Source organism: Mixophyes fleayi, chromosome 10 (genome assembly GCF_038048845.1).
Source record: "Mixophyes fleayi isolate aMixFle1 chromosome 10, aMixFle1.hap1, whole genome shotgun sequence".
Lineage (NCBI taxonomy): Eukaryota > Metazoa > Chordata > Amphibia > Anura > Limnodynastidae > Mixophyes > Mixophyes fleayi.
This window is the reverse complement of record NC_134411.1, coordinates 33,775,625-33,803,172: the sequence shown is the minus strand read 5'-3', so window position 1 is coordinate 33,803,172 and position 27,548 is coordinate 33,775,625. Positions and strand designations below refer to the sequence as shown.

The following is a 27,548-nucleotide window of genomic DNA, read 5'->3' as shown; positions in this document are numbered from 1 at the left end:
AAGAATACAAAATGAATGCTCCTTATTTAGACACACAGCTTCCACAGTGAAGGAAGGAATCTCTTACTACATGAGTAAATTGCAGATTCTCCAGAGTTTGTCTGTGACTACTTATAAGGCTATAAATGATGGCAAAGAAGCTTTGGCTATAGCCAACTACCTTAGAATTAGTTGCACTATGTAGTTCTGGAATTCCACCAATTGACTGCTCTCACACTAGGTAAAACACACTGGGATTAATTATCATTTAGAAAACCCAATGCGTTTCAGTAACAACCTGTACCCTTTCTTAGTGGCAAATAGTTGGAACATAAGTGCTCAGCATCTTTATATAGCCTCCAACATACATACTGAAGCATCATCAAATATTTTTTTGTTGAATAATTGTTTACAAAATGTAAATAGTTTAAGCAAGCATCATGTTTTGGCACTTGGACCACCAACGCAGTTACTTGACAACACAAAGATATTCTTTATCTTGCAGACTCTTTACTTCCAAGACTCACTGCAAGGCATATTGACTATAATACAGTTTTATAGTGACATCTAAATCTGGTCTGTTCCTATCTCTAGCTCCATCTTTCTTATCTGAAACAAGAAACCCCTATGTATTCATACAGCTTCAAAAATTTTGAAAGTTAACCACCATAAAAGGTGTAACTGGCAAACTATATTACACATTACTTTTCAATTAAAAAATAAGTTCAACATATGCAAAAAAATCAGCATGCAAAACATAATTAGATAAAATAATGCTTAGGTGAGAATTTTCTGCAAAGCCCTCACCCTATCCTGTCCCTCTTACATCTCCAACCTCATATCCCTTCAAACTCCCTCCTACCCTCTCCATTCCACTAATGACCGCCTCTGCTTCTCCTTACAGATTACACCCTCTCACTCCCGCCTATAAGACTTCTCCCATGCTGCTCCCAACTTTTGGAATTCACAACCAGGCTCTCTACTTCTCTCTCAAAACCTATTTCTTTATTAAAGCCTATCAGCTCTCTTGCTAATCCACCTGCCTCCTTCACACTGACTCATCATTCTGCGTCACCATCATTTGTCTGACCCCCTCTAGATTGTAAACTCTCACAAGCCGGGCCCTCTTCTCTTGTGTCCTCCTCTCATTTCATATGCCACCAGCACACATCCAGCTTTGCTCCTTTTCATAATCAGCATCTCTGTTCTTGTTTCTTATGTCCCATCTTTCTGGGTACAGGTTCAGCTTGTGCTGATGTGCTCTCTATTCCATCCCCCACTTCTTACGCTCCTTTCCTCAAGTTATAGGGAGAGGCTCTACCAGGACTAACACCTCATTGCTGCTGGTTCGGTAATTCATTGCTGTATGTTGCATGGTCTTGTATTGTACTGTACCGTATTATATTGTACTGTTTTTACCTATATTGTCTGCAGACCCTTTGTGGTGCCTTATAATTAAAATATAATAATAAGAGTAATAATAAACAAAAACCCTTATGTTGCAATTTAAGGGCATGAATGTGCAATTGTGCTATAACACCTACCTTATCTTTAACAGTTTGCTAAATACACTTTCTAGTAACATGTATAATATAACACTTACCGCTCATGCAATCTTTGGTGGAGCGGCCACACAGAGTCCTCTATGGCCAGCCCCCTCAGCGGTTCACCTTGCTGATGTCATCAGCTTTGAGTAGAGAAGCTTGAAAATCAGGTTCCGCTACTCAGATCAAAATTGATGGTTCTGGATTGGCGCTAGGCTGAAATGAGCCAGGTTCAGACAGGAGATTCAGTATGTCAAGCCCACTGAAGAGGCCAATAGCGGCAGGAGAGATAAGTGTTATATGTACTCTACTCTAAAGTGTATATAGCAAATTGTTACAGATAGGATAGGGGTTAACTATTGTGTTCATTTTGCACATTTAACCCCTGAAGAAAGTCCATGAAAGTGCACTAAATTTTTTACTAATATCTTGTTTTCTTTGCTTTATTTTTAGACTTCAGGTGACAATCAAGAAGGTAATTATTTCTCAATAAAGGATCAGCTCACAGTATTATATTAGCTGTATTAAAGTTATTTTATCGCTTACCAATAATTATTGTCCACTGCGATTGTTGTAGTTCCAACACATGCGATTTATTAGCACAAGCAAAAGAGTAATAATTCAATAATATAAGTACAGTCGATTATATATGCGGGCGCTCTGGATCCAGCTTACAGTCATTCAATCCTTAAGTAATTTATGATCTCTTACAAACTGTGTTAGTAAATACATTCTAATAATTTCAACAGATTTTTTTTCATCAATACTTTTTGGGCGGGCTATTGTCTGTTCGTTCTTCCCAGTCTCCCAATACTCAAGTTTCTTTGTACGTGAAACGGTGATTGGTCTGCCGAATATTGGGAGACTCCAAACGAAGGGACCTAGCTGTATTACCTTTCCCCTACTGATCTCCCATCCCATAATTCGGGTACCTCAGAAATATTTAGTGGAAAGAGAACTAATCCTACTTGATATGATCTCTGAGGCACGTGAGAGCACACCCAGCACTCAGTTTGGTCTACAACCTTACCCACCCAAGAATGATAATCATTCTCAAGGATGCCCGCTCAAGTCCGAATATTACTGGACTGGCATTGCTGGATGCACCTCTCTTCAACTATGGGGTCAAAGTACGTACAGACACAATACCTCAGACAATAGCCCCTCACACTGTCTCCGAGCTCCAAGGTCAGCAAATTTTTCTTTACGCCTGAATTGAATAGAGAGATTGGTTGGAACGATTGTGCTAACAACTTCTCCGTTATCCCCAACTCCTCAATATCACTACCTGAACCAGCCTTTGTCACCTGTTCACAATTGAAAGAATTGACTGTCCTGAAAAGAGAAGGAGATGAGAGAAACACTGAACAGGGAAAACCAGGAAAAACTGCTACTCCATGCTGGACAACGGTCTTTGCAAAGTCCTTGGCTCAGGTGTTGTTAACTGCAATCTTGGGTCTCCCAGAACAGATTCACAAGTGTAATTGAAACCTTCTCCAGGTGTTGACTCCTCTGTAGTGGATGGAATGGGTACAAGTGTCTCTCTGCTACTCCTAGGGATGTGATGCTGGTCGTCAACACTTGGTACCTGCCTGTCAAACAACTTGATCGTAGGAAATTACAGTCCATAACATACTCTCCCAATCCAACTTAACGCATCAGGAGACAGTGTTTTGAAGGTCCTTTGTTGCTCTCTCATTATTTGTTTTTCCTTTCAAGATCTTGAACAGTCTCTCCATTATAAACTCATCACAGGAAAAGTCAAAAGTATTTCAAAAGGTGACAGGTTAAGAGGCAGTCTGATGATATGGGGGACTAGTGGTCAAAGCTTCTGGCAACTCCAATCTAGTCTCAATCGTCATTCTATTCAATTCATTCTAGCTAGTACTGTTTTACTCTATTTTCCCACTGGTTTGTGGCTGATCAAAAGTATGTAACTTACTATCACTGGTCATACGTTGTGAAGTTATTACCAATTAAATGAATACCCCTATCACTTTCTATAACTCTAGGGATACCACATCTACTAACTATGACACAGCAATATATTAGAAACATTTCAATAAACCTTTACCCAGATATTTCATCAGTACACCAGTACATACTTGAGAATCCTGCAAGGTGGCAATTGGATGAAGTTGATTTGTTTTACCTGGAGAAAGTCTATCTGTAGAAGGGGTATGGGATGGCTCTATTGGTATTGTCTTCCTGATATTTTCTCTCAATGAAGTAAGGCAGGACATTGCCTTCCTGCCAGCTTAAGAATAAACATCCGATGCACACCAATATGCTCTTACCAGTTTGCACACACCTTCTTTACCCAGCTGAGTCAGACCAGGTGCTGCTTCAGTTAGGTCTGGAAGATACACTCTGGGAGCCACAGGCCTACCTTGTTTATCTCTTCAGGGTCCAGAGGACTCCTGACCACATCCCTTTACCTTCCAGACAGCTTTTTCCTCTGGTAACACAAATCTCATATTTTGACTAATTCATGTGTGTTTGCAATTTAAAAACAAAACAAAGAAAAATAAAACAAAACATTGATTTGTTGGTTGTTATGTTAAAACCTGCTGCCCACTTGACAGCTATGTCCGCCCTGTTATTAAAGTCATGTACAGTCATGTGTGTAAGCTTTAACTTAAATAACAGCTACTTCAGTTGGTAACTGTGTCACTGTCACAAGTCCTTCATGTAATGTGAGTGTTCTAGTCATGTACTGCTATTGTCAGAAAAGTTACCCAGTTGCCTCAACGTCGCCCCCTGTCCTAGGAAAATACTGAAAACCAATGTATATCAATAGATTTACCCTTTGCCAACTCCCATGCCATTCTCAATCTCACAAGTTCAGCTACTTGGCTCAGTGAGGAGGTCAAAAGGGTCAATTTCTATAGCACCTTCGTCAATTATAACAATATCCAGTACCTAATTATGAAAAATATAAAACATGAAAATATTACATTTTCTAAAGGGTTTCACTTATGTTGAGTCTTGTGGCACAAATCTTACTCAAATGTTCTACACAGAGATGCATATCTGTATGTCTACCTAAATTAGCTTCAGCGAGTCTCCTTCCACCCTTTGTGCATCTAGAGGCACTTTGTATGCTTTGTTCAGGAGACATATGTAGTTTAGGCAGAACTTAGGAGGGCAGATACTACATGCAATCTATAAAATGAATCATATTTCCACACCAACACTCCTGCTTAAAATCAGAAGCTTCTATAAACATTAAAATAAACCCTTAGCTACTTCCGTGACTATGTCAATGTAGTGTGTGTACCCCTAGTTCTGTCCGTTGTCAAAAATGTCATAGCCCCATGGGTCAGACAATATCTACGTATTTTGTATCTCTTTGTTCAGAAAAGAATGAGATACTGACAGTTAGAAATGTAAAGAACGGAAAATAAGACAAAGAAGAATAATAATACTGAAGTGACTTGCAGAACAATAGAAAAGAAGAAAAGCAGAGAAGGAGATTTACAGCAAAATGACAACTGGATTGGGCACTATGGGGAAATGGCTCTACTATTTCACTATCCCCTTAGCTGTTAACTAATCTATGACCCCTCACCCATTCTTATTAAATTTAACAGGGAGTTACATCACCCATCCAATCCAGTGTCGTCCATCGTTAGCTCGTAAGGAGCCTGGTATCTTCTGATCACAATAACTATATACCTTGTTATAGACTCGTGACTAAAATGGAGAAGTGCAAAATTAACCCTTTGTGACACATACTCTGTAAAAAAACAATATTAGGAGCAGAGTATATACACACTTCATTTTAAATAATGAATCTCAGCCAAATAAATTATCATGAGTCAATGCAATTAGAAGAGTGTTACAATGACCCACTGTTAATTTTTGTCTTTCAAGAGAAAACTTTGTACTTCTCCTGCAATCCCCTTAATTACTAAATAAATATTTATCTTTCTGTCCTTATGTACAGAAGAGAAGAACAAACAAGATTAGTTTCAAATAAAAGCAAAAAAACAAACATGATATTTCTTTTACTTTCAATTCTTATCATCGACCAGTGACAGGAAAGTAAACACAAGACAACAGAAAACAAACAAACAACAAAAAGAAAATATACTTTCAAGTTACCTCTCTTTAAACCTGAACAGTTACACTTACCACAGATTAACATTTAAGCTACCTGGTTGTAGAATTACAGGTATGAACTGACCCCTAGTGGCATTTGTTCTCCCGCAAAGCAATTGCTGCTATGATATGTGCGGGCAACTGTTGAGAAACCTCTGAGACTTGTGTGCACCTTCTTTGTGGGTATCTATGTGATTCCCCCTTAGGTGGCCCCAGGGTCGGACTGGCCCAGCGGGGGACCGGGCTATCCACCCGTAGGCCCTGACCCTCAATCGCTCCTGAATCGCTGGCCCAATACCCAGCCTACAGTGGCCGCCGCTATCTGCTGCTCAGGCCTAGCACCTGCCCCGCGGGCCTTGTACCCGGAAAAAGATGGGTATAGGGCAAAAGAGGTGTTGAAGAGTGTGGGCGCAGGCCTGGAAGAGGTGATGTCCAGGGGGCCTTACCTGGTTCATGGATACCTCTGGCTACTTCAGCGAATGTCCTCTTCCGTCCACCGGCGTCCTCCAGGAGCGGCCTTCGGAACTCCTTTGGCGAGGCCGGGTTTTCGATAGACAGAGTAGCTCTTAGCCCTGACAAACGCTATATGTCTCTGCTGCCGACCGCTGCTCCGCGTCATCCTCTCAACAGTCTCTCCGCCGCCGACAAAACACCCGGGCGCTGGCGCATCGACGCCTGACACTGTTTAAATGGCCGGTCGGGGAGTGGTGATTGGCTCCCCGACCCGGCAACACACGCCGCGGCTCTCACATTTCCCCCCACGTTTTCCGTTGCAGTCCCTGCAATGACGGATTGTGACCAATCAAAGTGCGGGTCTCACAAACCGTGGACACGGGACGCCTCGGTTACTCCTTTGGGATTGCCGAGGCGGTGGTACGGGTTCCAGAGTCGTGGGGACGGGGTTCTCCTCGCCCTGACCCCTCCGCCGCGGACCGGAGGCAGGTTCTTCTGGTACGGCCGACCCCCAATCTACGCCCTCTTCCACTCCCGTGGAGCCGAATGTGCCCTCCTTTCTGCGGGGTGGCAGGGATCGGTGGCAAAGCCACCCACCACTCTTCGCCTCTGTTTCCCGGTGGTGATCTGGTGATGCTTTCTTATGCCACGGGAACCGCTGGGGGTCCTCGTTGAACAGGCAGGGCCTCAGCTTGTCCCTATGCAGTACCTTTATCTGTCCAGGTACCGTAGTAGACTCAACCTCATAGGTTGGGCTTTCTGGGGCCAGCCGTCGCCTAAATATGTAGGGGGCCGTTTCCCACCTTTCCTCTAATTTGTCCGCTGGGCAGGATACGCGCGAACAGTGGAACCTCCCTCCAATTGCCGCCGTCGTGAACCTTGTCCTCTATGTTGGTCTTGGCCACCCACACTATAGGCAATTTTCAGCAGACCCCTCTGCTCTGCGACCCAACCTGGGCATGTCCACGGTTCATTCTCCGAGGCGTCCAAACATCAGCAAGTGCGGCGTGTATCCGGTGGTGTTATGCACCTGGTTGTTGTACACCCACACCAGGTCTTGTACCACCGCCGGCCAGTGCATCCTTTGGTCCTTCTCCAATACCCACAACATCTGTATCAAAGTCCGGTTGAACCGTTCACAGGTGCCATTCACCTGGGGAGAATACGGGGTTGTCCGAGACCTATGCATGCCGTATACATCACACAGTCCTCTCATGAGCTGAAAACAGGCTCCCTGGTCCGAATAAATTCATTCTGAGCAGCTGTACCTCCTGATGAAGCACTCCACGATGGCCTTGGCGGCGGAGTCGGCCGCCTGGTCCATGGTCGGTACTACCACCGTAAATTTGATGAAATGGTCAGTCATGACCAAGGCGTATTGATGTCCGCTAGTGGATCCCCCAATTAGTACTTAGTGTATCATAAGGAGCTCCAAGGGTCGTCCTGTCGTGATGGTGTGGACGAGGGGCCGTTGTTGTGTGGGCTTAGTCACCCCGCATCTTCGACACTCCCGGCAAACCTGTTCTATCAATTTTTGCAACCCTGGGCCAAAAGAACCGCTGTTTGAGCCACTGAGCCATTTTCAGGGGTTCCAGATGGGTGTCTTGAGTATGGGCTTCTTCCACTAGCCGCCGAGTGGCCTCAGCCGGAACTACAATCTTCCACACCGGCCGCAGTTCGTGCTCCAAGTAGGCGCGGCGTCTCAAAACTCCTGTGTGTACCGCAAGCTGATTCCAACTTGTCACAAGCTTCTGCCTGTTTGCAGGTAGACACTCCCTCTCCCCTTCAGAGGGCCAGCATCCCTGCTGGCACCATTGCAGTATCTGATGTAGGCCGGGGTCTTTCTGTTTTTCTGTGGCCTAGTCCTGCATTCGATTTTCTAGAAAGGTAGTGCATACCCTTCCTTCCACCGGAACAAGTGGTGTCACCTTCTGAAGTTGAGTGAGGTCAGGGACCTCCACTTCATCATGTTCCTCGTCCTTGGAATGGGTCCCTGGAGAGAGCATCGGCAATGCCATTACTCCGTCCAGGGCGATAATGGAACCAATGGGAGAACTTGGCCAACCGGGCTCGCCACCATTGTTCTAAGGCTCCCAGCTTTGCAGAATCCAAGTGTACCAGAGCGCTGTTATCCGTCACTACTTCTACCTCCGCGGCCATCGGATATTCGGCAAACTTGTCGGTCATGGGCCACACAACTGCCAGGAACTCCAGTTTAAAGGAGCTTTATCCCTTTATCCATGACAGGTGGTTAGACTTGTGAATTAGTTGAGACTAGCGGCTGAGTGTTTGGGCTCTGTGTGACTAATAACGCTAAATTAAATATATGGGCAGGTTCCTCACCTTGGGCCTGATTCATTAAGGATCTTAACTTGAAAAACTTCTTATTTCAGTCTCCTGAACAAAACCATGTAACAATGCAAGGGGTGCAAATTAGTATTCTGTTTTGCACATAAGTTAAATAGTGACTGTTTTTTCATGTAGCTCACAATATCACAAATATCAGTGTTCTCCTCATTCTCTGTAAGGGGCTGATAGTATTCCAGTGCCTAGGACAGTGAAATCATAGAGAAGAGAGAGGCAGAGATACAGGAGAGGGGAAAAGGAGACATACTGCACCAAAAGTCATCATCAGTACAGTATATATCCACAGGGCCGTCTTTCCCATTGGGCACGATGGGCAGGTGCCCGGGGGCCCAGCGGGAAAGGGGGCCCTGGCAGGTCTGCTGTAAAAAATCCTGTAAAGAAAAAAAAAGAAAAAAAAAGAAAAAAAAAGAAAAAGAAACTTACCTTTTGCGGTCACCTGACCGTTCAGGTCAGGTGACGATCCGGTTCACTCCCTGGTCCTCTCTTCCGTGATGCGCTCGCAGTGAATGTCGGGCGTGATGACCTCATCACACCCAACATTCACTGCGAGCACAGCATGGAGGCGCACAGTGACGAAGTACAGAACAGGATTTGAAGCAACGCGATTGAAAGGTAAGTTAAGAGGGGGTGGGTGTTTAGTTCAGCGCTCTAGTGTTGTCTGAATGATCTGCAGCTTCTTGGGACCAGGGAACAGGGGGGGACAGGAAAGAGAGGGACAAAGGGGTGTATGGGGTAGCTCAACCCTCGGACTATATATATATATATATATATATATATATATATATATATATATATATATATATATATATCTATATATATATATATATAATCCTTTTTTTTTTTTTACGTATATATTTATATATAGGGGCCCTGGTGCACTGCTGTGTCCGGAGGCCCATACTGTTGTTAAGGTGGCCCTGTATATCCATGTGATGGTGATCTAGGAGTTGCTCTTGTTGTAAACTCCATTCTACATATGTGTGTGCCCTGGAGAGATTATCCTGTAAAAGGCTGATATCCATAGTCCCAGGACTACGTACTGTCACCAAAGTCTGCATACTCTTAACTGTATCCGGATCCCACATCTCACTGTGATCTCTGTGCTCCAGAATATGGATCACTAGGTGCGCTCTGTGCCCAGATTCAGGTTCAGGTACGAATCAAGAATAGACATTATCTAGGGTGACATAGAGAGGTGGATAACACCAAAACCAGAGCTTACTGGCAAGAGGAGTATGCAATTTAAAAAGCTATGTGGTGCATTGAATGGTGGAAACCCTAGGGACTATACACTATGGCACTTAGAGTGCAGCTCAGTGTTCTATGAATGTCTACTGATATAAAGATATAAAAAGATACCTGGTTAACGCCATCCATAGATCGCATTACCTTTACAAGAGAAAATTATCCAAGCTCTGTCTCTTATGAGCTTGTCTCAGTGAAAACAGGGTTAATGCCAGAGTTTTCTCCAGCGTTAACCCTTTAATAAATTGGGTGAAGTGTAAAATTAGCCTCTCTCTGGCACTTAAATATACCCCTTGTTTGCTTTGTTGGGTGCATAAACTCTTCATCTAAAATGCAATTACCAGGAAGACCCCAAGGTGGCGATATGTACAATGCCATAGCCTGATCATTTATAGTAATATATTTTAATTGTACAATGCAAACTATTTCATGTGTGTGCATTATTCCTGTATATGTATAATATGCCATTATTGTCATTGTTCAGCACTCGTTTCTAATACATACATTTTGTTTACACTGGTCATCGGAGCTATCAAATAGCCAAGTGAAATATAAGGACTCATATAGAGGCCTTGGTTGCTCCCAGGTTTTAGGCAAGATTAGGTTTTAGTAGTAGGAGGCTTATTCTGGAACCGGCTAGTCATAGAACAGCATGTAATGAGCACAGAAGTACTGTGCTCCCTGCACCGTAAAGAGCTGGGAGCCAATAAGGAGGCTCCTGACGGACCTGGCCCCCCTTAACATTGATTTACTGCCGTTTGATCACATGATAGCACTGCACTGCCTGTGCGGCTTCTCATAGGCGCCACAGTAGCTGAGCAGCCAGGCAGGCGGGAGGAGTGCATCTGCGGCTCTCTCCACTTATTACAGTTAGTAATTGCCGTATGCCATCTTATATCTGTAAAAGTGCTGTGTGTCTTGCATGCAGTTTTAAAAATACTGTTTTCCATTTATGCTGCCCCACACCCCCAAAGAAATAAATAAAAATTGTTTGTGTGGCCTGTGGACTTGAACACAGTCAGTCAAGTAGGCAAAAAGACGAAGTGGAAATTGAGAAGTGGCGGTATAAAAAATATAGGTGAATGGAATGTGACACTTTTAAAATGAAGGCAGTAGATGAAATGGCGGTATGACATACCCCCATATACCCCCCACTTCCATCACTTATATATATATATAATGTAAGTGACTGGAATGTGATAGTGTTACAATGAAGGTAGTAGGGGAAGTAGCGGTGCGGCATGCAACCATATACCCTCACTTCCACCACAGACTCTAGGGCAAAATCGTATATCGCCTTAGAGATAAGAGAAAATCCACCTTGGTAAACTCATGTGGCCCTGCAGGAAGACAAATTTAAGATGGACGGGCAGATATAGAGTTGAGAGGGGGTGCACTGAGCTCATCTCTTACTTACAGTGCAAAAATAAGGCTGCCCAGTATCTGTGTGCTACATGCAAAAGCAGCCGCTACTTGCACCCCTTTCATTGCAGCATGGTTTATCCATGTGTACATTTGCACCCTTTAGTTTGATTTGTGTGTAACTCTTAATTGGAGCCCATACTGTAAGCCTAGTGCAATTGTGTTTTGTGCCTTCAGTGTGTTTACAATATGCACTATGTCATTGTCTGTTTTATAAAAGGTGCATATTTTGCTCCAAATACAACCATCCAACCTCCTGGGAGTCTCACACCAGAATCTTACACTTATGAGCAGAAATCTGAACTCACAGATATATTTGACTCCGATCTAAAGACCCGGAGGTCCACTTATCGCAGTGATAGTAGATCTTTTATCATAGTAATTTACCAGAAAAAGTTTACTGGGGCAGCTGAATGGTTCACTTGTGAACCAATGATAAATAGACCCCCGGATTATAATCCAGGGTCAGGAGCTATGACTGAGCTGCTGTAATTTCTGAATGCAATTTTCGCTATGGAAACTTATGATATAAATATATATTGATTTACTGGAATAAAAATGTTTACATATATGGGCCCTTGTATTAAATATATAGTGACTTGACTAACATACATGTCTTCTGTGTTTATACAGGTGATAGCGATGATGATGGCGATGATGATGGCGATGATGAAGAAAAGGTATGCGCATTTTCATGGTTGTGCACTGGTTTGTTTATGTTGTATTGTCTGACACATTATAAAGTTTCAGTAAGGCTGAAAACATACTGGTAGGTTAATTGGCTAGTGACAAATTGACCCTAGTCTGTGTGTGTGTTAGGGAATTTAGACTGTAAGCTTCAATGGGGCAAGGACCGATGTTAATGACAAATATTCTCTGTACAGCGCTGCAAAACTGGTGGCACTATATAAATAAATGGTGATGATGATTATGAAGGCTGTGCCAATATTCATGGAAATGTAGCCTATCAGAGCGTTAGCAACTAATAACATCAGCCCTTTTTGAGCCACAAATAGCTGCCTACACAATTCCTTTTCTTTAAAAAAGTTCCCAGTTGATAAAGCGATTACTTGGAAATTATTACTTCAGACACACCAAATCATATATTGTGTTATAGTGAAATGATTTTACTGTAGTACTACGCTTTGTGCAATGAATATCTTAAATTAGCAGCAAACAGTTATGTTATATGTAGAGGCTTGCAAATTTCAAAATTAATTACTACTTGATCTGTGAGATCTGACACTAGCACAACAAAAACAATTTTACCTACCACACTTCATTGTGATAATATACACCCGATATCCATGGTCTATTGTAGCTTAGAGGGGAATACTTACCATGTGGGCTATGGTGAAAATTAGTTACATTTAGTGTACAAGGTATGGCAAAATAAATGCCATATACCAACTGTTCCTTTATGTCTCTATATAGCCTTACCCATCTTGCCAATATACCTCCATACAGCCCCACATATATCAAAACAAAGCCAATATAGATGTTAAAGACCACCATTATCTCAAATGGATGACGACCACATGTGATGAGATGCTGTAACTGTCTTACTGAATTTATCATCCTTCCCGCCTGATATCTATAACCTCTCAAATGGAGAAGTACAAATTTACAAAACTGTACCGCAGAATATTACTATAATACTCTGATCAGACGTTCATCAGGATTAGTGGCTTATTTGGACCCATACATTGATTTTTTTATTGATTTTTTTTTAAATGAGACACCTTAATGACATTTCCTCTGTCCATAGAAGTTATTTGAAGCTTCCTTTTGAGTGCCAAATACAGTAAAATATTTTCCATGGCTACCAAATTTTGTTTATCCAATTACAGCAAGGGTCCTAACTCTCTGGGATCCTGCTGTAATTGGAGTGGTACACCTGTCAAAGTTACAAACAGTATCTATATATCAGCTTCCTTGCATCTTAGAAAAATAAATGAATTATGATACGATCGATTATTGTAGTAACCTGGTGCAGCTTCACCCACTCTTAGTGGTGTTTACACGTACTTGCAGAAACATCATCCATAAAAGATATGCGATTTACTGTGGGACCAGAGCAGTGTGAACTGTGGACAATGGCAGCGATTGACTTTGTCACAGTGCTCTGGTTTACATTAAAGTTTATCTATTGTGGCATCTATAAGAGGATGGCTTCATACTGGTTTCTATCAATTCCTGTGCTATTTAGTCAGTATTTAAATTCAGCTTGGTGGGATAGTGGATTGGAAACAGTGGGCAAAGAGTACATAACTAACTATGTGCTTTAGATGGAGGATGCCTATTATTATTATAATCTAATATTATTTACTAGAAACAAATATAGAAGCAGGCGCAGGATGTGACTACATATCACAGTGTCCCCAGGGGCCAGAAGATATTGCGCAATCACCCCGGAACTGACAAGGGAGTGTATCAGTTGCAGTGGTGGGAGGAGGAGAAATAATGGTTTTACTGGACACCGGGGGAGAAAGAGAGGTGACAGACCTATGTGAGAATGAGAAAACTAATTGGGACAGATCTGTGAGAAACCAGATATACATTATTGATATTGATCTATTAAGAGATGTATATCTAAAAAGACTGGAGATCAACATTTATGAGAAAAAGCATCTGATAATAGAAATATATGTAAAGAGAATTATCTTTAAAGCCAAAGCATCTGTGAGGAAAAACATCATATTAAAAAAAAAAAAACCCTCTGGGAAAAGAAACAGTGAGAAAAGAGGTATTTATATAACCAAACCCTGGTTCTTGTGAGTAAACCTGAGAACTTATCATATCGTTATATTACATAAACCTGAAGTGAAACGGAAATATAGATTTAACACCTGCATCAGTATAAATATGTATTTAAGAGACTGTGATATAGATCCATTCAAGATATCCTCTGCATCAGTTAAAATGCTTATTTCAAAGACTATAATATAGGTAAAAAAATATATAATCTTTATTAAAAGAATTTATTTCAGAGACCGAGTTATATAGGAATATACAAATATCATTGTATATCATCGTTAGTGATATACAATTCATACAAATCTGGATAAAATGAAATGTACATATAACTAAGTGACTTCAGTCTGGCCTGAAATAGAGGAATATTGCAAGAGTCAATACTGTGAACCGTGAAGTTTTAAGTGCGCACTTTCAGAATAGTATACAGTAATTTAGTATGATTGATTTTATATATATATATATATATATATATATATATATATCCATGTCCATACAAACCCAGACTAAGACAACTTGGTGGAGGCACTGTGCATGAGAGAAATAAGTGACACACACGCAAATATATTACAAATTCACCACTTAGATGGAGTAAGGAGGTTTCATAATATTATTATTGATATGCAGCACCAGGCAATGGAGGAAATGGAGCATACATAAAACAGAAACATATAATATAGACAACATAAATACAGAGGTGAAAACAAAGGGTAGTCAGGCCTCTGCTTGTCAGAGAGTTTACAGTCAAGGAGTAAAAACACAAAGTAGATGCAAGAGAAGTGTTTGTGTCTCAGAGTGGAGATATGGACAGCAGGGAGCGTGTGTAGTATAGGTGAGAGAAGGTTCTACTAAAGAGGTGGGTTTTTCAGAAAGAGTTTGAATATTTGAATGTGATTAGGAGTGGTAAGGAATTCCATAGGTGGGTAGCAGTAAAAGAGATGTCTAATAGTGAGTGAGTGGTGGTTACCATTAAAGAGGCTAGGAACAACTGAGAGTTAGATCTAACAGGGTGTAAGGGAGAGAATTTCACAATGACTTTTGATGTATGGAGGGGTGGTGTTGTTGATGACTTTTTAGAGAATTTTTTCCAAGTAGGAGGAGACTGCAGTAGTCAAGGAAGAAGATAATGAGAGAACAAATAAGTGTTTTCATTGTGTCTTCAGCAGTGGTGGCTTGGCCATAGGCTTCACCAGGAGTTTTCCCAGTAGGCCAGTGGCTCATGGGCCCACTTGATGTGCTCTTTTTAAACTTTATAATTGTTTTATATTTATTGTCTTTTTTTACAACATGAGCCCTGGCCACTCAGTAGGGCATTTCTGGCCTGTTAGTGGTTGGTCCCGACATTGGATTGCTTCCATGGCACCTGTAGTGGTCAATCCCTTATAACAGGTGCTGTGAATCAACCGAGGGCTGATCTGTTCCCGAATTCCCACTCTCTCCCTATGTGTGTTGAGATCCTCCAATAGAAAATACTGATGTGGCTGAGGGTGAGTGATTCAGGGAAATGTAAGTTCAGTATGAAGAAGAAGTAGGAGGATGAAGGAGGTAAAAAAGAAGAGGATAAAAAGAGGAAGAGGAATTAGGAGGATGAAGATGGAGAAGGAGGAAAGAGGAGGAAGAAGGAAAAGAAGAAAGGAGGAAAAAAGATGAGAAGGAATTAGGAGGATGAAAATGGAGAAGGAAGAAAGAGGAGGAACAAGGAGGAGTAAGGAGGAAAACAGAAGAGGAGAAAAGGAGGAGAAGAAATTAGAAGGATGAAGATGGAGAAGGAGGAAGAAGGAGACGGAGAAAGGAAACTGCCTCCCTTGACTCTTGGTTCCCAGCATATAGGCTTGTATGACAGGGCCTCAGTGAGTGACTTCCATGGAATGGATGGTGGGGCTTTCAGACTACAATTTGTGTATTGATTTCATGGAAGTATTTTTGTTTCCTCACACATTCAGTCGCATTTCCTGCCTCATGCCACTGGCTGCAGATGATCTGTCTTACGGACACCGGGGGGTAAATGTATCAAGGTCCGATTTTGCAAATCCAGTGATTTTCTCGGGAGAGTTGAAACTTGCAGATGTATGAAGCTGAGATTTCATGCAAAATCGCCAGAGTTGTGCTTCTGTCAAAACCGCTATTTGCAAAATCGTTTGAGATCAAACTCCCGACTGTTTGCCACTGCAGCTATACAAGTCTCAAATGTATGAAGCTGCGATTAAGCAAACTCAGGAGAGTTTGCTTTCAAACACGCTAGATACAACACACTGCTTGCTAGCACCGGGTTGATTTCCCCTAATAGTATTAGGGGATTTTCCCACGCTGGTGGGAAAATCCCCTAATACTATAAATAAACCTACTGCAATGAACTAATTAAGTTAATTGCGTATCGGACCTCCTACACAGTAGGAGCTCCAATGCACAATGACCTTAGGTCATTGCGGTTGTTCTATTTATAGTATATAGTATCACCTAATACTGTAAATAGACATAGCGCAATGAACTAAGTTCATTGCATATCGGACCTCCTACTAGGTAGGAACTGTTTGCGGCGGGTCCTGGCTTTTTTTTATTTTTCTTCAAGCAACATAAAGAATCGTGGATGTTACAAATATTGGGCCCCCCTGGGTGAAGAACAGAAGACTTCAAGCAACAATGGGCCCCCCTGGGCAGAAGATGTAAACAGGTTTCAAGCAGGACTTTTGGAAGTACAAATATGTTTGGGACAGGGGCAAGCCGGACTGTTGGAATAACAAATTTCTTTTGGACTTTGTCAAGCATGGACTTTTGTAAGTAAAAATTACTTTGGGACAGGGGCAAGCCGGACTTTGGATACAAATTTATTTTGGACTTGGTTTACAGCCATTTTTGGATTGAAAGCTGCAGACAAAAGGAGAAAACTTCATTGGTGAGTATCAGGGAATTTATTATTTTTAATAAAAAAAATATGGTGTAAATGAGGGTGTTTACTATGTTTATTGTGGGTTTAGTATTTTTATTAAATGTTAGTGGTTATAACAAGGGAGTGGTGGTTTATTTAACATTTTATTTTGTGGAACTGCAGGTCCCAGCCAGCCGTGGGTGTCAGGGGATGTTGGCACTTGTGGTTCTCCAAGTGCCAACATGCCCTGGCTGCCATGGGTATGCTGGTGCTTGTAGTTATACAAGTAGCAGCATGCCCACAATATTTAAGGCAAACAGGCATGCTGGCACTTGTAGTTCCACAAAACAAAATGGCATCCGTTTGTTTTTTTCACTATTCTATCGCCGTTATTACCCTGCACCCACCGCCCAGGGGTGTAGGAAGAGCCCTAGTGCTATCAGCACTGGGCTAGGTGTCCCTAGGGGGGGGCACTCGTTTTTTTCGGTGGACCCCACTCCATAGGGAATCCAGCCCAGAGCTGAACAGTCTGGGGTTGGTTAGTCATTATGGCAGCTGGACCCCTGCCGCGTGTCCCACTGCTATAGTGCCTCCAACCCCGGCTGGTTTGCCTAATGCTGGTTCCATGAAAATCGGGGGGACCCCACGCAAAATTTTTTCCTGATTTTCACGGAACCAGCTGACAGTAGTCAGGGAGCACAAGGGTTAAGCATGAATAGAGGGGAGACCCCACACTTTTTTTTTTTTTATTACTTTTATCTATTCTTTACAGTTTTTACAGCTGCCGGAGCTCCGGCAGCTGTATGACAGGGCAGTGTAACAGTGATGTGTATACAACTTGCTGCTACAACGCAGGAGAGTTTGCCAAACACGGGTGTGTTTGAAATCGCAGCAAATCGCCGGAGATGACCAGCGATTTTGAAGATCACGGTAAAAATCGCAGCTTGATACATTTGACGAGTGTCAGACGCCGTCCCCGTGCCTCCCCGCTTGCCGGGGACGGACGTCTTTCTCCCACGGAGACGCTCCTTCCGGGTCTTGCCGCACACATGCGCGCCTGCTGCCACGCCAACGGGACGCGCGACTTCCTGACGGCGGTCAGCGCGTCTGACCGCCGCCCTCTGGCCACCAATGAGCGCCCTCTTCTCTCTATATAAGGATGATGGTGCCAGAGCAACTAGTTCATTCTAGCCTCCAGCGTTATATATATTTCTATTAGAGATGCTCACTGACCCCCGTGTTTTGGTTTTGGTTTTGGATCTGCATTACCGTCATGTTTTGGTTTTGGTTTTGCCAAACCGCCATTGCGTGTTTTGGTTTTGGTTTTGTTTTGCTATTTGTTAAAAAAATAACATTTTTTTGGCCTAAAATAACAATTTAGGTATTATTTTGTAACTACATTATTATTAACCTCACTAACACTAATTTCCAGTCATTTCCATTCAATTTTGACCACCTCCTAGGTCACAATATGATTTTCATACACTTTCAAAGATAAATTGCTGCAGTTCTTGCCAGTGATAAGAAAAAGTCCATTGTCATGCCTGGGCATAAGACCAAAAATTCACCTCTTAAGTGTGGAATTATTTTTACAGAAATCCTGACAACAGTTGTCTAGCCATTTGTAGCATTTTTAAAGCCACACTCAGTAGAGGTAGGGACCTTAACCATCTGGGATCCTAATCCATGTTACGTCATTCTTACGACTTTTGACAGCCAGAAAAATTACAGTAAAACACTGGGGAATATGGGACACCCCAAAAGCACTTGGAGTGCTAAATATTATTTTTTTAGACTGCTGACAAATATGACTTTTGACAGCCTGAAAAATTAATGCAAAAGAATGGGGGACACCCCAAAAGCACTTGGAGTGCCAGAAACTGAACAAAAACCCTCCTCTATCCTCCTCTTACTGCTGTAACAACTGGTATTAAGATTGGAATGGTATTGAATAGAAACAATAATGTGTCCAATTACTGCTCTGTCCCTGCACTGATATAGCCAGTGTAACCTAACCCTGCTTTCTCCCTCTGTCAAATGGCGATGGATTACTGTGGAGGCTGGTATTTATGCTTTTCAAATCTCGCGTGAACCGAGCTCAGGAATACGAATACGTCACAGTGACGTTTTGCCTCGATATCGAATCCGAATGGGCAGGAGAGTACCTGCTCGGCTCGGTACTCGGATAGGCTAAATTCAGATGAATTCGGATCTCGGGGAGCCGAGCCCGCTCCTCTCTAATTTCTATATCCTGATCATTGATTTATGTGTACCGACCCAGCTCTCCCTGACCTTGCTTTTGGATTATCCCTTGGTCCTGCATCATTCTCTCCGGTTTGACCTTTGGCCTGTTGACTATCCGCTGCTTCCTGATTTTGTACCTTATCTGCCCACACGGTTCCCGACTTCAGCCTATACGACCACGATTACCTCCGCCATCTTGCAGGTAGCTCCCTGGGAGGGCTGCAACCTGCACGTCGTTCGCCGCGAAGTCCAAACTTCCTTGCGTGGGTCCCTGGTGAAGACCGGCGGCGTGTTAGGCTCCACGCCTCCTAGGGTAGCAGTGCCAATACCCGCAGGTGCCACAATCTTCCTCGTGACAGTTTGCTCTGGCCCAAAAGATGTCTACGGAGACGCCAGGTGAACAGTCGGCCCAGGACCTACTCCTCCATCTTGCTCACAGAGTGGAAAAACAGGAGTCCGAACAGGCGCAGCTTCTCCAGTGCATCCAAGGAGTCGCTGCACGACTTGAGTCCCTTCAGGTCTCCGTAACCTCCCCCCAGGCCATATCGGTAACTACCTCCTGAGCTGCAGTCACCCCCTCTTCTTCCGTAGTGGTGTCTACCACTTCTCTGAGACTCTCTCCGCCTGACAAATTTGATGGAGAACCTAAAAAGTGCAGGGGATTCCTAAACCAGTGCTTGATTCATTTCGAGTGTAATCCTGTATCCTTTCACTCTGAACGGGTAAAAGTGGCCTTCATCATTTCCCTCTTATCTGAACAAGCCCTAGCCTGGGCCTCTCCCCTATGGGAATGGAATGACCCTCTCCTCTCCAATGTATCTTCATTTATTGAGGCATTCCGGAGAGTTTTTGACAAGCCCGGCCGGGTATCTTCTGCCGCCTCCAGTCTTCTGAACCTTCGCCAGGGGTCTCTGACAGTCAGTCAGTATGCCATTCAATTTCGCACGCTCTCTTCCGAACTCAAATGGAACAACGAGGCATTGATGGCAACATTTTGGCAAGGACTGGCAGACCGCGTCAAGGATGAATTAGTGACTCCCTGCAGACCTGGATTCCTTGATCTCCTTATGCAATCGCATTGATCTGTGCTTCCGGGAGCGAACTCAAGAACGCTCTGCTACTTGACGGGTCTCTACACGCCTTGCTCCCCTGTTCCAAAATCCTGGTCCTGCAGAAGAACCCATGCAGATTGGCCGTTCTCGCTTGTCCCCTGAAGAACGTCAAAGACGTTTCAAGCAACATCTTTGCCTATATTGCGGAGAACCTGGTCATATTCTATCTTCATGCATCAAGAGGCCGGGAAACGCTCCTTCCTAATCGGTAACAGGGAGGCCAACTTAGGAGTTAGGTTTACAACTCCCTATACCAATTTCGGTTCTGACTTCCTTATGTCTATATCTCTGGATACTCCTGTCGGTCCCTATGAGACCTCTGCCTTTGATGACTCCGGCTCTGCTGGGAATTTCATCTCCTCCACACTGGCATCACAACTCCAATTACAGATCAGAAAATTGCCTCAGCCACTCTTTCTCACCGCCGTGGACGGGAATCGTATCTCTAATGGTTCTGTTTCCCACTTTTCTTCTCCTATTTGGCTGACGGTAGGGGTGCTACATTCCGAAGAAATTAAGTTCCTGGTCCTTCCTCGGTCTGTGAATTCCATTATTTTAGGACTACCGTGGCTCAAGCTTCACTCCCCCCAGTTCGACTGGACTCGTACGATGGTTACCTCATAGGGCTCTCAATGTCATGGATATTGCTTGTCAGGAGTCAAACCCGGACACCTATCTCTTCCTTGTGCTTTGTTGTCTTCGCAGGCTGACTTGCTGTCACGGAGGTGACGTTAGTACCTGCAAGTATTGGCTCAGCTACACAAGGAGGCGCGGAGTCTAACACGCCGCCGGTATTCACCAGGGACCCCCGCAAGGAGGTTTGGACTTCGCAGCGAGCGACATGCAGGTCGCGGCCCTCCCAGATAGCTACATGCGAGGTAAAGGGCAAATCCGTAGATGTACAGGCCGAGTCAGAACCGAGCGGGCAGATAAGGTACCAAATCAGGAGGCAGAGGATAGTCAGCAGGCCAAGGTCAAACCGAAGTAACAAGACAGGACACAGGGAAAATCCAAAGGCGAGGTCAGGAAGCCGGGTCAGTAACAGGAATCAACAGATAGAATATAATGAAGGTATAGCTGGAACGCTGGAGGCTAGATAACTAGTTGCTCTGGCATCCTAGTGATGTCAGAGCAGGATATATATAGGAAGTCCTTCCCCCTCATTGGTGGGCAGTGATTCGGCGGTCAGACAGCTGGCCGCCGACAGGAAGCCTCAGCAGCGCGTCCCGTTGTCATGGCGACGGGCGCACCTGCGCACCACGCCGCTGGAAGACGCGTCTCCGTTGCCTAGCAACGGGACGCTCAGAGGGAGACAGACATCCGTCCCTGCTTAGCGTGGAGGCACGGGGACGGCGTCTGACACTTGCCTTCTCCCTACACCGCTTTTCAAGACGCATTCTGCAAGGCCGCTGCGGAGAGCCTCCCTCCTCACCATCCCTGGGATTGTGCCATTGAATCACTGCAGGATAAACCACTACCTAAAGGCAGAATCTATCCATTATCCCTTCCTGAGAATCTGGCGATGTCCACGCATATCTCAGAGAATCTTCAGCGAGGCTTCATCAGGAAGTCTACGTCTCCCGCAGGTGCGGGTTTCTTTTTTGTCAAGAAGAAGGATGGAACAGTACGGCCCTGCATTGATTATCGGCGACTGAATGCCATCACTGTCAAAAACAGGTGTCCTCTGCCACTTATCTCGGAACTCTTTGACAGGATCAGCGGATTCAAGATCTTCACTAAGCTGGATCTATGTGGTGCGTATAACCTCATTCGTATACATCCAGGAGATGAGTGGAAAACTGCCTTCTGTACTCGAGAGGGTCACTTTGAATACCTTGTTATGCCCTTCGGCCTTTGCAATGCTCCAGCAGTTGTTCAATCCTTTATCAATGAAATCTTCCAAGACCTTCTCTACGTCTCTGTCGTTGCCTACCTAGACGACATTCTAATATTTTCTCCCGACCTGACTTCTCATCATTTGCATGTCAAAGAGGTCCTATCACGTCTACGTTCAAACCATCTATACTGCAAACTTGAGAAGTGTGTGTTTGTGGCCTCAAAAATTCAGTTTCTGGGTTACATTGTTTCTGGAGCTGGCCTCCGGATGGATCCTGAGAAGCTATCCGCAATACTCAACTGGCCTAGACCCTTAGGAATAAAGGCTGTGCAAAGATTTATTGGCTTCCCCAATTATTACCGGCAGTTTATTCCGCACTTCTCCTCTATAATTGCTCCCATCACGGCCCTTACTCGGAAGTCGGCCGATCCATGGAATTGGTCCTCAGAGGCCATCACTGTGTTTGAACTACTAAAGGAAGCTTTCCTCTCAGCTCTGGTGCTCGCTCAGACCTTTCTTTTTGAAGGTTGATGCATCCTCTCTTGGTGTTGGGGCGGTATTATCTCAAGAATCCATCTATGGTAGCCTCCTGCCCTGTGGCTTCTTCTCAAGAAAATTTTCCTCCTCTGAGTCTAATTATGGCATCAGTGATAAAGAACTACTCGTAATCAAATCCGCGCTGCAGGTATGGCGTCACCTCCTCGAGGGCGCTCTCTACACGGTTACTGTGTTCACCGATCATAAAAATCTTATCTATCTTAGAGATGCCCGTTGTTTGAATCCCCGCCAAGCCAGATGGTCTTCATTTTTTGCCAAGTTCAATCTTAAGCTTACCTACCGTGCCGGCTCCTTAAACTCCAAGGCTGATGCTCTCTCCAGGTCATTTGACATTTCCGATGTCCCAACCATTGTGGAACCCCCACCTGTGATTGAATCTTCTTGTATCGTAGCAATCACTCATACCCCCCCTGTCGGTTGTTCATTCCTGGAACCCCACCTCCATCTGAAGGCTCTTCGTTGGGCACATTCTTCCAAGTTCACTGGACATGCCGGGGTAGAGAAGACTCTTTCATTACTGTCCCGATACTACTGGTGGCCTACCATCCGGATAGACACCCGAGAATTCATAGCCTCTTGTGCCACGTGTGCCCAAAATAAAGTTCCTAGGCAACTTCCTGCTGGCTTACTACAAACCATTCCCATTCCTGACCAGCCATGGTTAAGCATTTCTATGGATTTCATCACAGATCTACCTCCTAGCTGTGGTTTCAACACCATCTGGGTAACAGTGGACAGGTTTTCGAAGATGGCCCATTTTGTCCCTCTGAAAGGCTTACCCTCCGCCTCCAAATTGGCACAAGTCTTTGTCAAGGAGATCTTTCGCCTCCACGGGTGTCCTCGAGAGATAATCTCTGACCGTGGGGTTCAGTTCATATCCCGATTTTGGAGGGCATTTTGCAAGGACTTAGGTGTTACTCTCAAATCTTCTTCTGGTTACCATCCACAACCCAACGGACAGACTGAACGGGTAAATCAAGATCTGGAATTGTTCCTCCGTTGTTTTTCATCCCACAATCAGTCTAACTGGAGTCTTCTGTTGCCTTGGGCTGAATTTGCCCATAACAATCATAATCCTTCCTCCACCGGATCCTCCCCTTTCTTCATTGTTTACGGTACTCACCCTATTCTTCCCACATTCTCCTCTTCATCTCCCACGGTTCCTGCCGCTCACGCTATGACTCGTGATATGGCCAAACCTCCTTCTGAGAAAATCTACTGAAGTCTGGACTGCGATACAAATCCTCTGCTGATCTTCACAGAAGACTGGTAACTACTCTTCAGGTCGGAGATAAGTTGTGTGGCTGTCCACTTGGAACCTCAGACTTCGGGTCCGTTCTATGAAGTTGGCACCTCGGTTCATTGGACTTTTTCAGATTATTCAAGTTATTAACCCTGTTACCTTTAAACTCCGGCTCCCCTCTAACCTCAAGGTCCATAATACCTTCTACATCTCCTTACTCAAACCTTTGGTGCTTGACAAATTCTCTCATATTTCTCCTGTCTCTCAGGCTATTCCAACTACCACTGGGGATGAATATGAGGTCAGCCAAATCCTGGCCGAACGCAATCTTCAGTAACGTTCTCTGTATCTAGTTCATTGGAAGGGCTTCGGACCCGAAGAGAGGTCGTGGGTCTTTAAAGAATATTTACATACCCAACGATTATTGTCTGCCTTCTTGAAGAAACAATGGTTGTCCTGTGGTTCCCTCAATTAAAAGGGGGGGGTGTACTGTCAGATGCCGTCTCCGTGTCTCCCCGCTGGCCGGGGACGGACGTCTTTCTCCCACGGAGCGCTCCGTTGCTAGGCAACGGAGACATTCATTCCGGGTCTTGCCGCGCGCATGCAACGACCACGATTACCTACGCCATCTTGCAGGTAGCTCCCTGGGAGGGCCGCGACCTGCGCGTCATTCGCCGCGAAGTCCAAACTTCATTACGGGGGTCCCTGGTGAAGACTGGTGGTGTGTTAGAATCCGCGCCTTCTAGGGTAGCAGTGCCAATACCCGCAGGTGCCGCAATCTTCCTCGTGACAATGAGTTTGGGACTAAAATCGCGGGTTAACACCCGCAATTTGCCGCGATTTTAACACGCCGGCAAAACCTTGATACATTTACCCCCGGGTGTCATGCAACATCAAGGACTTCCTAGACCCAAGTAATATTACTTCAATCCTAAAGCTGGGAGCTTCCTTTCCAGGGCCACTTTAAGTTGTCAATCTGCCCCCGATCTTGGCAAGAAAAGGGCATTTTCTAGCAATTTTTAAAGGGGAAGGCAACAGGACTGCAAGAGAGACTGAAAGTGAAGAGTAAAGCAGGGGGCAGAGTCAACAGTAAGACCAAGGCAGAAGACTTAATAAACTGTAGATATTGTGATGCTGTTGATGGTGAGGGAGATTTAAGGGACATGGTGAGTCTGGGAGAAGAGAAACTCTATTTTGGACTTGTTGAGATTTAGGTAGCATTGGAATATCCATGTGGAAATACACTCGCTCACTTTGGGAGAATCCTGTCTTTTGTCCATCCAACACATTGGTAAGATTATCGCCCAGAACCATAGCACTACATGATTATCTGTGTCAAATATGAGGAAGAGAACCTTGCCACATTCCCTTCACAGTCATACCTCCTGATAGTCCTGATGTTAGCAGGACCATCCTGATTCTTGGACCAGGAGAGGAATATGGCCTATCATGAAGTGATTGCACTGGACCATGGGTGAGGTTATATGAATCTGGGACAGTCATCGGGTGCGGGGGGCATGACCATGTCATGATGAGGGCACTACCATGCCCCCAGAGGCCTGCTTAATGCTACAAAGCACTAGGTTGCCTATTAGATATCTCTCATCCCACCACATTCCACTCTCAGGGTGGGACAGCAGGACAGATCCTTAAAATTAGGAAGGTTAGGAGATATGCTAATATTGAGTTTTAATATGTTGGGAGCTATGTGGGATGGCCCAGGGGTGATGGTATGGACAAAAGTGTTTAGGATAAGATAGTTGGTACCTTTGGGTAGAGAGGACCTATGGGATTCTCCTTTCTCTGACTCTCGTCATCTACGTTGAGCACCGCCGCGGCTCGTAACACTACTGTACATAAAATACTTTTTTACAGGCCATTGCCTAGGCAATGGCCGGGACGCTGTAATAGCTAGCGCTGCATCCCGGCATTAGGTGCAGCCGGGCGTATGCGCAATTGGAGTCATTAAGCAGCCCCTATGGCTAATTACTTTGCTACTTTTCCCTTCTATCATTGACCAGTGGCTGTATATAGGCAGGAAGGGCCTAGCCTCCCTGCCGGTTATAGTTCCAGTTCTCAGTGCTGTGTACTTGCCTGCTCCTGTGCCTTGAATCTATTTCTATTTTGGATTTCCTGTGTATGACCCTTGGCTTCATTTATTGGATTGGATTGTTTGCCTGTTGCCCTGACCCTTTGCTTTGGTACTGGATTCTCCTTGTCTTCTGCCAGCCCTGACATCTTGCCTGACCCCGTCCACGTTACCTTCTTCGGACCCAGACCATGGCTTGTTTCCTGACCACACTAGACGCTTTTATCCCTCTACTCTGTGCTACGGTACATTCATACAACTGTACTACCTTGAGTATAAGACCCGGGGGCATCTGAGTACCGGTGAGCATAACGAGCTCTACGGAAAAGGCGGCTGCTAAATGTGAAGACCTCTCCATCTGGTTCTACGGGTTTATGATTAGACCATTAGCCGTAAAATTATAACCAGCCAGTGAAGAATGAAAGCCGTCTCCATGGATGAAAGCGAGACAAATCCTTCTCCAGCTCAAGTTTTGGCGGGCCAAATCCAGACTCTATCCCAGATGGTCCAAGGTCTGGCGCATAGGTGGTCTGCACAAGAGGAAGCTGCTAGAGCCTCACAAGCCCTGCAAGCTCCCCTGGCCACTACTGTGGAAGCCAAATTGAACCTGCCACATCGGTTCTCCAGAGATAGAACCTTATTTCACAACTTCAAAGAAAGTTGTAAACTCTATTTCCGCCTTAGACCTCGTTCATCTGGATTGGAGCTTCAAAGGGTTGCCATCATCATGTCCCTTCTACAAGGTGATCCTCAATCCTGGTTATTTAGTCTTGCTTCCACGAGCCCTCCATTACAGTCCGTTGATGCATTCTTTAATGCCCTGGGGCTACTCTATGATGATCCGGACAGAGTGGCCTCGGCTGAAACTCACCTCCGGGCTCTCAAACAGGGTCATTACACTGCTGAGGAATATTGTGCTGAGTTCAGGCGCTGGTCCACGGACAGCGAGTGGAATGACCCACCACTCCGGAGCCAGTTCCGTTTGGGTCTTTCCGAGCAGATAAAAGACTCTTTGGTGCAATACCCTGTACCAGCTACACTGGAGAATCGAATGCAATTGGTCATCAAAATTGACCGTCGATTTAAAGAAAGAAAAGCCGAGAGGGATACCTCCGTTTTCTCATGCTCTTTTCTGACTCCTTCTGCTGCACCATTTGAAACTGCTGAGCCCATGCAGCTAGGTGCTTATTGTCTCACGTCGGAATAAAAGACTAGGAGTCGTACCTTAGGCCTTTGTCTATATTGTGGCAACAGGGGCCATCTTCTCCGAAGCTGTCCTAACAAATCAGACAAGTCGGGAAAAGAGCAGGCCTAGAGAATGTGGAAGAGGTTCGTCTAGGTCTGCAGATAATATCTTCCAAAAATGCACTCCTGGTTCCTGCAGTAATTTCCTTTGGTGCACAATCTATATCTATCTCTGCCTTCCTGAACAGCGGCCGCTGCAGGGAATTTTCTGGTTCTGGATTTCGCCCGTTCATTGGGGATTCCGACCATTAAGTTCAAGTCGCCCATTACTGTCTGTGGCCTGGGTGGTAGTCCTTTACCTGGCTGGAGAATATGTTCACAGACAACACTTTTGCAGCTCACCGTGGGGGCGCTACATTCTGAAGCTTTATCCTTTTACCTTATTAATTGCTCTTCCGTTCCAGTGATCCTGGGACACCCCTGGCTGCAGCTCCACAGTCCAGTCATTGATTGGAACAAGGGAGACATCATTCACTGGAGTTCTTC

General features: G+C 44.6%; 1 protein-coding gene across 1 annotated transcript in view; it reads left to right on the top strand.

Moving 5' to 3' along the window:
* The first annotated feature begins 11,303 nt into the window (after positions 1 to 11,303).
* Positions 11,304 to 27,548, top strand: part of LOC142104165 (uncharacterized) — a 72,971-nt gene continuing 56,726 nt past the window's right edge. Inside the window, exons 1-2 of the mRNA XM_075188681.1 lie at positions 11,304 to 11,475; positions 11,748 to 11,794. Of these exons, the coding sequence (XP_075044782.1) occupies positions 11,304 to 11,475; positions 11,748 to 11,794 (219 nt within the window). The remainder of the gene's footprint in view (positions 11,476 to 11,747; positions 11,795 to 27,548) is intronic.